At 35.6% G+C, this 12,653-nt stretch overlaps 1 protein-coding gene across 21 annotated transcripts in view; it reads right to left on the bottom strand.

Moving 5' to 3' along the window:
• Positions 1-12,653, bottom strand: part of VPS13B (vacuolar protein sorting 13 homolog B) — a 438,137-nt gene that overhangs the window by 194,653 nt on the left and 230,831 nt on the right. For 17 of the 21 annotated variants that reach the window (XM_026082768.1, XM_026082772.1, XM_026082770.1 and 14 more), the window contains 4 exons: positions 6,912-7,083; positions 5,748-5,862; positions 3,541-3,682; positions 1,305-1,713 (listed from right to left, as the gene is read on the bottom strand). In XM_026082768.1, the coding sequence (XP_025938553.1) occupies positions 1,305-1,713; positions 3,541-3,682; positions 5,748-5,862; positions 6,912-7,083 (838 nt within the window). Of the gene's footprint in view, positions 1-1,304; positions 1,714-3,540; positions 3,683-4,234; positions 4,302-5,747; positions 5,863-6,911; positions 7,084-12,653 lie in introns of those variants that run through there. The other 4 variants (XM_026082771.1, XM_026082787.1, XM_026082788.1 and 1 more) reach the window with 4 other exon arrangements.

Below are 12,653 nucleotides of genomic sequence, written 5' to 3'. Positions count from 1 at the left end.
TTATTAATTCAGTAAAGCTAATCCTTAGAATCATTCTTTAAAAGCATACACAATTTTTCTACCTATATTCTTGCCTACCCATTGCAATTCTGTTCTTTGCATGCATCTTCAAAGGATGGATAGCAAAGCATCTAGCAATCCAGACAATGCATTTTTGTCTGATTTCATGTTAATGAAATGTATAGCTACAGAGCTACAAAAACATACTCTTTAAAGAGATTTCCTTGACAGCATGCCCCACAGCTCCGTTCCAACTAGAATCATAATTCTTCCTTACCAACACAGCCAGTCAAATTTTATCTCACTGTGTTTTCACCATTCCCATTTCGAAAACTTTAGAGGATGCTAGCAAAGAAGAAGTGATCCAAGTAAATTCTCACTATCTGCACTTCTTGCAAATAAGTTATGAGAAAAATTTAAAACCTATACTCTTAGGATTAGATTCTGTGCTATTGTATATAATGGTAAAAAGCCCTATACCTATAGGACTTATGTAAACATATCATGATACCAATAAAATAAAAAATAAAAAAGTAAAAAAAAAATAATTTCTAACTCTAGAAGAATTGTAATGGTAATGGAAGTGATCACATTCCCTGTAGCTGTTACCAGCTGTACTTTTAGCCTCAGCAGTTGTTTATTTATGTATAAAGATTACAGTAGGATTTAAATATGTTTTATGCATGAAGGGAAAATATTTTTTAAAGTAAAAAAATGCATTATTCATAGTTCTGTCTGAACAACTTCATCTAAGACTTACTACACAAATGCTAAAGTATATCTTTTGTTGGGCATCAGTCATAAGATACAGGTTGGGAGAGATGACTAAAATTAACTGAAATGTCTCCCTGCCTCACTGCTGCATGGTCTTCTCGGTGCCCATTACCACAGAATCTAGGACTCCCTTCTCGCACTCCACGGCTGCAGCAGGAGTCTGCTGAAGACTGAACTGGTATCAGCATAAAGAGAACCGACACAGGCATCACCACTGCCAAACCCACAGATTTAGCCTTAAATTCTCTTTCCACAGTTCTTGACCATTTGCTTTTATAATCACATTTTAAATACAAACTACGTAGGTAGTGGCAAAACAGAGATCAAATGAATATCTAAAAAACTTCTTCAACAATTCTGTATAGAACTAGTAAGAATTATAGATGTTTTCTWCCTCTGCCCCATAAAAACCTGAAAGTCTGAGCAATACCACTAAGTATCAGTATCTTAAGGTTAGTGATTTAACTAGCTAAAGAATATTTGTCTACAACTGAACAACAAATTTCTATCTCTAACACAGAACACAGTACCTTCTGCGTTATGACGGTTTTCCTCATTTTGGGGAAAGAAGACTCTAATTACACCAGTGTTGATATAAATCAGAGGCAAATTGCGGGAGGTGAGAGTGTGAGTCCTCATAGGTTGGCCTGGTGATTTTCTTTTCTCCTTTTGACTTCTTGGCAACCTGGCTTGAAAAATGCTTGCAATTGCATTAAGCAAAGGAAAACAGAGAACCACATCAAATGCCTGAGCAGAGAGAAGGATCTCATGAAGAAAGTGAGGAGACCCATCAGTATGACCTTCCAACAGCTTATGGAACGTTCTCCGTTCATTTCTTGATATCAGTTTGTGCCGGACATTTTTTGTCACAGCCTTTGTATAAGTGAGAGAAAGAAATCCATGTTGCTGGTGTGAGCCATCTAAAAGTTTTGCAGTTGTCTGTTTCAAGGGAAAAAACAAAAATGAAACTGTTGAAGAAATAAAATCTCATACACACATAACATCCATCAATTGCCATATTCTCTCTGATCAGAATGCTTAGGGTTCTATCTTTTCTAATACCTTTCCACTCTCTCTGAATACAAGAAAAAATATTTGATTTTTTTTAGTAGACAATTCATTCCACAATGTGTGCTCATTTTACCACCCTATGTCAGCTAAAACTATAAATATTTGAACAATCATTGTTTCTTTTTTGATCATTTACATTCTATGTCATTCATTTAGTATGCAGCCTGGTACATTAACATTATTCAAACCCCAAAAGCCAAAAAAGCCCATATATTTGGGAGAGTCTGAATTCACCAAATACTGTCTGATAACTTCTTGTACTCACAATTATATATTTTGATTTCTCCTTCACTTTAGACATTTTAGAAATAAATCTTATTCCCTTCCACTCTCCTTTCTGTAAGTGCAGTCACCACCTGAGGTGCTGAGGTAGGCATCTGGTGCTGAGATAACTTCACTCCACATAAATATGGGTGTAAAATACACCCCTATTTAACAAATTACTCTAAGAATTGAGCTCATTTTGCTCCCACCACCTCTGAATATTTAAAGAGTATAYTTGTTTCACAGTTAGCAAGAAACATTTCCTAGATACAAATGATAGTTAGATGCTTAGCTCCCAAAAGATATACATTACAGTTCTCATTTTATCTTTGAAAGTCTTCTGGATATTTCAGTGTTATACCATTTGTGAGTGAAAAATGTAAAAAAGCAATACCTAGAAAGAACAGACTATTTTCATAGTTTAGGAAACATTTTAAAAAGAATATGTTATGATTGTTCAAACATTATCTTTAATCACTTAAGCACAAATAAAAAACATAGACACTTTGCAAACATGCTTCCTGCAGCATCTTCAAATTTGATTTAAAAGTAATTTAATATAATTTAAACTTCATTAATAGAAGAACATCTCTTTCTTAAATAAATAGGATACAAAGTTTAAATGCTGAAAAAATTAAAGTTTTTATGATTAAGTGAATTAAAACAAATTAGTAAGTTAGATTTTCTGTTTATAAGAACTAAAGCAGCTAGAATAAGAGAGAGTATTGCCTAGTCAATATTCGGGATGAAAGTAAATCCAACCATACAGAACTTCCACTAACACAAAAAGATTCTACATAGACGCTCTTATTTGTGAAGGGCCTAATGACATAATTTATAAAGTTTTCCAAGTAAAAAGGGCAATAAAAAAGAAAAGGAGTTAAATATCTCACACTGACATATTCTGAATCAGGAAGTAATGGTCCAAGAATTCAAAAGAAAGGCAAAAATATGAATTTGTTAATTGTTGCATTATCAAAATTATATAAAGTAATTGTAAAAGGTTTCATTAAGATCTAGCTCAGTAATACAAAATAATTAAATTCCTGAGTAGATATCAGAATTACATGAACAAAATGCAGTGTTCAGTACTAGCTTTTCCATATTTGTCTTCTGAACATTACTGCACATGCTCACTTTTAGTATGAATAAATCCCGTTGACTTCAGTGGACTACTATTATGCATCAGGTTATGAACCACCAACCCTCCTTCCCATATCTAGTCAAAAAGAATTGACTATTAATAAAGTTATTATTAAAGGAAATGAGGGAAATAACACAACTAATACAATCAATATATGCAACCAAGACATTCAGTACAGACACAATTTAGATGACCAGAAACTAAAGATATTTGAGGGTTTTTTTTCTTACTCTAAATGGTATTTCTTAGTGGAAGTGCTGTAGCAAAAATTTAAAAAGGATTCTTACAGAAGGAAAGAAGCCAGAGATATTACTGAAAGGGTCCTGCTTGCTGATGGGTCGAACCAACAAGGTACGTCTGTTCAGCTTGTCAGTACAGGAAAGGAATACACCTCCATATYGCCCCAGAGACCAAGAATCTTCTCCGAGGCTTGAGGTAATGAATGAGGCATGGAAGAGGGGAAGAGAAAAGAAAACTAAAGAAATTGCCATAAGCAAAAAAATAATAATTACGTTCAATTTGCACAGTTATATGTAACTACATGATAAAGCCTGTGCTGTACCTTCAAAATGCCAAAATTCAATCAGATTAAGCCAAAAACTGGTGAAAAAATGAAATTTTGTAAAATTTTAATTTATGTGAAAGGACAACCCAGCAAGAGGTCAAGACATGTGAAATTAAAAGTTTAATAGAATCTTCCATATGCAAAATAGACTTACCCCTGGATTTTCAGCAAATAACTTTATTAGAATGGAGAAGAATGATTACAAGAACTAAGAAACTGCGAAAGAAAAACTATACTCAAATACATTAAAAAATCACAGGACTTACTTAGAAAAAGTGAGTTACGAAGAATCAAAATGTTGCTTTGTACTATAATTCTTGTAATCRTTCTTTCTAACATAACCAAGAATAAAGAAAAATATGTTGCTTAAGAAGAGTTATTCAGTTAAGCATCTTAGTTTACTAAAGAAATCTCACCAAAAGCTTTTCTTTGCATTGTAGAAATATTCCTTCAAAATGTCCTGACTGCCAGCCTCCCCCTGGCCTGGAAGACAGAACGTTCACCTCATCTGTTCTCTGCTGTTTGCTCTAGTCCACAGCAATTTAAACAGAGACAACTGCACTTTGAAGAGACTATGAAATGTAAATGCAAACAACAATTTTGCCAAGTGGAATAACTTTACATGTGTGCGTGTGTGTGTATAGGTATATACACAAACATATACATATACACACATATAAATACATGTGTATGTGTGTGCGGATACATATAGATGCATACATATATATGTATGTATGTATAAGTTTTAGCAAACGAAAGAACACTCTGAAGTTGAAAGCATTTTCAAGGGAGCATTGGGCTCCTGGGAGTGAAGCACCATCTCCGAAGTTTTGCACTGAATCTGTGGACGAAGCAGCTTAATAGCAACTAGCTATTGGGATTCCACTGCATTTTAAAGCATCATGATTTGATTTTAAAAAACTTAAAAAATAAGTTACAAAGTTCAATTGTCAAATATTACAATATTTTCAAAGAATAACCGTATTTGTAAAACTGACAAAAGAAATTCAACTTTTTTGTTTTAGACTGTTAATTAGGAAAAGAGTCTCAGAACTGTTGGTAACTCAGAAAAGCTGATACTGAATCTCTTTCCTATTGCACATAGGGAACAGTAAGAAATGTTGAATAAAACCTTACAAGCACAGGCTCCTAAGTCAACATGATTTGAGCTCCTAAATATTTTAGCTGTTTTCAATGTCAATAACATTTTCTAAAACTTTTTTTTTTTTAATCTTTTTCTCTCTTTTTCTCAGCTATCATATTTTCTCTTAATTTCTGTCTCCCTTAAACAGAATCTGTTGAGCTGTAATGACAAACAATAATCCAGCGCTCTGTTTAACCAGCTAGACTTGCTAAGACGTAGGATGCTTAGTATGACTATCTACCTAGCCTAAATTGATGACATACTGGTAGAGTTTAATCACTGAGATTTTACTCGGGCATTTCTGCGTAACACTTCACTGTGCCACACAGACACAGACAACCAGCTTAGTTCCCTGCATTACTGTGCTGCTAAGCCACAGCCAAAGAAATAGCTCTACTGTTAGACATTTCTTTTTAATATCTAAGAGTATGGCACCATAACTAATTAAACATTAGCCACTTGCTAGAGTTAAATGTATTATGAAACAGTATTTAAGGTAATTCCCATTCAAAATTTCAGCTAAATGCATGATTCTGTCTAACACACCAACAGAGCAATAATGCAAAAAAATGCTCTCTTAATATGAAATCCTTTCCATGTATTTCTTTGGAATCAGATTTAATTCTGAGAAACTGCAATTCCAATGTTTATTACCTAAAAATTTAATATCCATCCCATTTCACTTAAATTCAACAATTACTTTAAATTTAAGCTAAGAATTAAGGAAAAACTACTGCAGCCTTCTTCCAGCCTGGAATTAAAGTAGTAAAGCTCCTAGGAATTACCTGTTTCTGTAATGGTCAATATTGAAGCTTTCTATTTTACATTTGATTTTGGTATACACATCCTGCATATCCACGGAGGCACTGAGATCTTCTAATTCACTGACAACACAAACTTCTGTAATAGTCAAAGAAAATTAAAATTATAAGTTATTAATCTAACACCTGCAAGTTTGTACAATATCTGGCACACTACATTTTGTAAATGGGATGTAACAGGACGATGCTGTTTCTATTCAGTTTTTTTCACACAGCACACTTTGGTTCAACTGTCATAGACAGGAACTAGTAAAAAAGCTAGAATCCAAACCTTTTCATACAAGTGTGTATAATGTGAGACAATTATCTACGGGGTTTTTACTTTTGGTTTTTTGAGTAAAACTCCTATAAAGAATAAAAAGATATTTGCCAAGATAGTTACTCTAACACTCTTTAGTTACTCTAACACTTTAGATTTCTTTCTTTCATATAATTATTTTCATATCAAAGTTTCAAGTACATTTCTTTGCAAATTAGCTTTAACCATATTAGTTTCCTCATTTTTTTCACATTTCTACCATTAATGACAGCAGTTTCCTAATAAAAAAAAATTCAAAGTCCTTCATTATGTTTACAGAATCTTCTTTTTAAACAATTATTATCCAGATGATAATCAAACTTTATTCTCAAAGAAAAAAAGAGAAGCTAATTGTGTGCCACACATATTTCTGTTTTCAGTGTAGAAGTACTTTGAAACATATTACATTTCCCATGACTTTTAGAATTATACTATGATGATTAYGTTAAACTTACTTTTGAAACTATCAACAGAAAACTACATACCTACAGATGGACATACACAAAACATGCTACTAAATCATACCAAAATCGAACATGATTGCTGTTAAGGTAAGAAATGCAGCCCTGTATTAAGTAAAACAAGAAATTTATTTCCAATTTAATATAATCATTATTCCACATGGAGGAGGAAGTGTTTGCCAAAGAACAACGCTGCATTCTGATTACATGCATTAGTCTAACTAGAGCTTGTTGTGGTAGGTTAAAACAGATCCAACCCAGATTTTTGTATTATACAGTGTTTAATATTATCAATAAATGCTCTTAATAGCCAATATTCTGCCTTAAAATAAGGTATGGAATTTAAAATGGAAAAATTATGCTGAGTACCTGTGCCATTATTTCTAGGATCAGGAGCAAACAATTTGATAGTAATTTTTGGCAACATCCACTGCATCCACAGGCTGACACGTCCACTTGAGACTCCAATATTACTTGTTGTTTGTTCCAATGTAACTGAGTCAGAGAATGGAGAATCATCACCACCCTGAAGAGAATCGCCCTAAGGAACAAAAGTAACAGCTGAGAGGACAGTCCTGCTTTTCACCACTACTCGTTTCTTCTGTCTAGACTGATGCAGACCCCCAAACTATATACATATAAATACAAACACTCCCATTGATAATACCTTTGGATCGAGCCATTCTTTAATGGTAGGAAAAAAAGAAAACAGAAAACATATTCTCCTTTTTGGGGTAAAGATAATGGACTTTGGCCAAGATAATAAAGTTCCATCACTTAGTTTCACTTTGGTGCAATGAGCTTTCCTCACTAGCTCTTCTAATGAAACACTACTACCAGAGAAAAAAGCAGAACATTCTGAGGCGAAATGGGAAAGGGGATAAGGAGGTTTGTGCACATCTCAGCAATAGAGGAAGAAAGAGTTGTAGGAGGTGCCAAATGGGGAAGATCTCAGTATGGCCATATCACTTCCATAGTACACACATACTGGTTTTTTTCTTCTTCTTCTTCTTCTTMACTGTAACTGCTTGGGGAAACTGATTTCACAAAATAATAGCTTTGTGCAAGAATTGGGAGCATTTCAGTTGCAACTCTGTATTTCTGTTGTTTAAAAAAGTTGGTTCTGCCACTTGCACTATGCTCGTATACATGAACAACCTGTCGGCAGCTTGGATTTCTGTGCCATCCATAATCTCTGTTCCTTCCCTAAAACATTAAGGGCTCAAAGGTTAATGTTTTCAGAGAAAGAATGTGACAAACAAACACTATCCTGAAAATCCTGTTAGGAAAAGGGCTTATGAGAGCCCTGCAGACAAGCTCTGATAACTCTTGTTGTGGACAACTGAAAAATGTACCACCCACAGGACTTCACCCTGCTCCTCTGCCAGAACTTACTGCCTCTAGAGAGGAAAGATGCAAATTTAGCAGCTCCTCATGTCACACAGCCTATTAAACTGAATATGATGGACACTTAAGTTACTAATGTCAACCAGAAGCCACTAAAAACCCGTCAGYATCTTTGCTTGCAACCCATCAAGTGTTGCAGGGTTTCCATCACTTTTCCAGCACAAAAGGCAAAGAAAAAGTTATTGTCAAATTGGCTAGAGATAGGCTTTGAGCCATTAAGACCAACTTGTTTCTAAGATTTACAGACCAAAAACCACCCAAAGTTTTAATTCTTAAAGAAGATTTGGAGGATTAGGAATGGTAAATTATGATGAACAAACATAAAAAATCATTTTAAAGTATTGCTAATTCTGAGATTTACCTAATGACTAATCATGATGATTTATAGAGAAGACACTCTGCAAACAGACCTACACAGCAGGCACGGTACAGTTTGAATAAACACCTATTCACCTGTCAGGAAAGCAACTGCAATCCACTCACTTCAGCTTCAGAAGTCCCAGAAAAACTTAGCTGTCAGTAGCAAAACTTAAAATCTGACATTACTTGACCCATTCTCCAGTCCAAAATTGGCAGTAGGGAAATTCTGCTAGCAATCTATTCTCTGGGAGGGTAGAACCTATCCCAAACCAAATGACATAGCTCATATGGAAGCATTTATGTTGATGAATCACATTTTCAATCAACTCAAGCCTACAGTTTAATTAAAGGATTTCTATCATGTATACACATGTTGTCTTATCACCATCGTAACTGTAAGATAAGGCAAAAAGGCAGGTAAAAAAATCTTACAAAAATTTTGCAAGCAGTCCATTATTKCTTTGGGCTATTTGATATCTAGAAAATGGAGCAGCTGGCATTGTACTTTTAGAATTTATTACATAATGAAGAATACTATTACGTTTCCCTCTTTATTTTTCAGAGAAGCACTGAAACATACCTTCCGCTTCAAGTTTTCAGCTTTATGTCACTCACATTAGCATTTACTGAAAAAATTTCTTTTTGTTCCAGCAAAACTTAGAAATATAGAGAAACAGTAAMGGTATTTTATTTTATTTATGTGCACTAACCTTCACCCTTGAAAAACTCAGTGGTACTTATTAAGATTGATAAGTAACCATCTATGTTGTCAAACATCTGACATACGCAACTTATCCCTCCAGACATTCATTCTTCTGAGGCAGACATTGTGCAGCTGACATATGTTATAGGAAAATAATACCTAAAAGTGTGATTGTATTATTTAGAGCAGTTTAACAGACATAATATGAGATGCTGACCTGAAAATTATGATTCAGTTAACCCTCAAGTAACTATGGTGATGGTGTTTTGAATTAATCAAATGCATGAAACAGGTATAAGCACTATTGCTTACAGCTCTGAAGAGACTCCTTGTAGAGCCATAGGTGACTGTCATTTGAAAGATTATGTTAGACTGCAGAGAGCTGCAAAAAACTAGCTGCAATTAATATGAGGTTTTCTTAGTGGGGTATAGACACATTTCAATCTCCTTCTCTCACTTTTCCAAACAAATGAAAGGAAAAAAATCAGGCCATAGCCCAAGTAAGAGAAAACTTCTTACTAAGTATTCATGGAGGGAGCTGGCATACAGCACTGTAATGCTTATTCCATGGTAAAGTTACGCAATTCAGAAGGAAAAGAAATATCCTACCCTAACTCTCATCAATTAAGTTTTAAGAAAAATCAGTAGTAGTTCCAGAACATTGTATATAATTACAGATTTAAAAAATTGTATAAGTGTAAGTATCATCTTCACCGGATTTAAAAACGAACTTCAACACATGCTTTATGGACTGAGAATTTATATTTTGTTTTACGAAATGTCCTTCAAATGAAAATGGACTTTTCCTCTTCGAATGCCATTGTGAAAGGGAAAACTTAAAAAAGATGAATTAATTCTAACTTTACCATTGTTCAAGAATATTAATCACAGAATCCATCTAATCCATCTAATAGTGTCTTTTCACGAAGATTCTAAGTATCTAGTGTATAATTTAGGTATGTATAAAAGTATGAAAGATCTGTGTTGACTCAATTAAAGAAATATGTTAAAAAAAATCAAAGAAAAAAATACCCGGCACTTTCTTGAATCAAAGCTATTATTTCTAAAAATTATCAAGTTCACCTTTTTATATCTCTAGGATTAGAGTCTTGTGCTATTATTATTAATAATCAGTGGTTGGTAAATACAACAAATTAAAAATGACCTTTTTCACAAAAGAGTTCATCATGAAGAAAATATCCTCTATGAGAAGTATTTAAACAGTGTACTAAAAGCAAGTGCTGTTATAATTGGGAAGATTTCCTTAAATATTAGTCATAATGTGTCAAGGAGCCATGGATACGGAATTAGGTGACAATGTATGTCTGCACTGACAGACTGAAAAAAGATATTATTCATTAGATTAGTGAATGTCAAGTAGGGCCTGAGATCACAGAGTGTGAAAGAAAGACAATGGGGAGTTTCAACACAGTGGGAAAACAAGCAGCTCAGCTTCAAGGGAACTAAAAAAAATAGAGCAAGAAAACCATGTAATAGTGATAGTCCCATCTGTGAAAAGGTGATTGAATTGGAAGATAAAACTGAAAATGATACAGTCTGTGCTAGTGTCTTAAATACAAAATGGTAAAAAGGGTAATAAAATGGCATGTGTATTAGATATCCATTGCCCTGTGACAGCTTTTGTCTGTAATGTCTTATATTGTAAGCTATTCTAAGTAAATACTATTTTGTCTTCTAGAAGAGGTTTGATCTCTTATTAATTGTCTTTACGAGAGAGAAAGAGAGAGAGGGAGAGAGAGAATGCATAAACGAATGAACAAACCCAGAGCTGCGGGTACCAGAGACCTGCAGAAATAAACTGAAAAAAGAATGACACCTAAACCTTGGTCTGAATGGTGTTCAACAGCTTCTTGCTTTGTAAAAAGCGGTGCACGCACGCCAACAATTAAATGGGTGGCCCTTAAGGAGTCCACATAGGCAGCCATAGGTACAATTAGCCCAGAAACTAAGACAAGACAAACACTGCTGCATATGAGAAGAGCCATCAAAATGAAGGGAATGTATGGATAGATCAGAAGTAGCTGGATAGACTCAAAAGAGTATGAGCAAAAATCATAAGAATGAGAGAAAGAACGCTTGTTTGTGTATGCATTTATTTGCATGTGCAGTGGAAGGAAGAGCGAGCAGTCATGGAGGGAGTTAAGGAGAAAAAGCTGGGAAAGAAGATTATAAACGTGCTTACAGAAAACAAGTTACAGAAACCAGGAATGTGTGGATGGGTGCACGGGCCTATTTCCTGCTGTGTATTTAATATTTAATAATGAAGTCTATCACAGCAGGATGTCTAACTGGAGAAACCTCATATGGCCAATCTCACCTGCATGCACCCAACTCCAGCACAAGTGGGGCACGGTGGAGCTATGGCATCCAATAAGATTTAAAAAAAAAAGAAAAAAAGGAGTGGTAGAACCTGCTACATGACAGATTAGTCAGGGCAGAGGTTAACTCCTTTCTGCCAACCTCTAAGTGACCCACAGTCCCTGTTTGCTTCCTCAACAAACCTTTCTGCCTCTTGCCAAACCTTTCACAAACTGTCCCGAGACTCCTACCTCTGAACACCGCTTACCACCCATGCCTTTGCAAGACATTTCCTAACATCTTCACAAAGACCGCTACTCTCTTCAGCGCCTCCTACAAGGCAGTACCGATTCTGCAACATATAAGGCAGATATCTTCAGGCTTTTCAGCACTGTAGGCGAAACTCCATTTTGTTTCTCCAAAATGCCCACTCCTGTCTTTGGAATAAGAAACTGGAGAAGGAATGAAAGCTGGGCGAGAAGCCTGGGGAGTGTCAGACCTGGCACTCTCCCAGCAGCTGGATGCGTGGAGAGAGAGCAGCCTCTTCTCCAGCACTAACCACCACTTATTCCCTCTGAGTCCTTAGATTGCAGCCTCCAGTATTAGGACAGGAACATATGCCAAGCAGTATCCCAGCCATTTTGCCATCCTCTGCCTATCGCTATCCACCCTCTTCCAACAGTAGCCTGTGTCCCTAGCCACCTGCTTTGCTTACTTGTAAAGCCATAAAAAGCAGGAGCAAAGACATTTACTTCTACAGCCAGAATGAACATAGTACTACAAGAATCCCGTCTCCCTCTTTAATCAGACCTCCCAGATGCCTCATCCGATTTCACGACCGACAAGGGCATCAGCAACTTCCATTTGGAGCCCTTTGATCTCTGCCTTCTGCAAATCCCATCCTTGTCATTTCTTTCCCGCAACTCATCCAAATGGTTTTGACACCGTCTTCCAATAACTTCCCGCACCTCCATAATTAACCTCTGAATGATTCCCCTAAAAGATCCTGTTTCTACTGTGGAGTTTCATTGTGTCTGGAATGACTTTTCTCATCAAACCTCGAATGCTCGAGAAATGTTGGAGTCAGAGGTTCTTGGAACAGGGGGGATCCCTCAAGCACGGCAGCTCCGAGGAAGCAGCCAGCCAAGGACAAGCTGCCGTTGCTAAGATCCTGAGATGCATTTCACAGAATATCAAGAAATGGAGGCCACTTAAAGGTCAAGGAAAGGGAGAAACAATACTTATTTAAACCTGAAAATGTGTTTATTTTCAGTTCAAATCAAAGTTCAAGCCAATGTTGACATTCTGTAGATTGATTTGCT

This window comes from Apteryx rowi, unplaced genomic scaffold (assembly GCF_003343035.1).
Source record: "Apteryx rowi isolate R43461 unplaced genomic scaffold, aptRow1 scaffold_591, whole genome shotgun sequence".
Taxonomy (NCBI): domain Eukaryota; kingdom Metazoa; phylum Chordata; class Aves; order Apterygiformes; family Apterygidae; genus Apteryx; species Apteryx rowi.
Note: the sequence above shows the minus strand (reverse complement) of the source record. Positions and strands in the feature narration are given on the sequence as shown.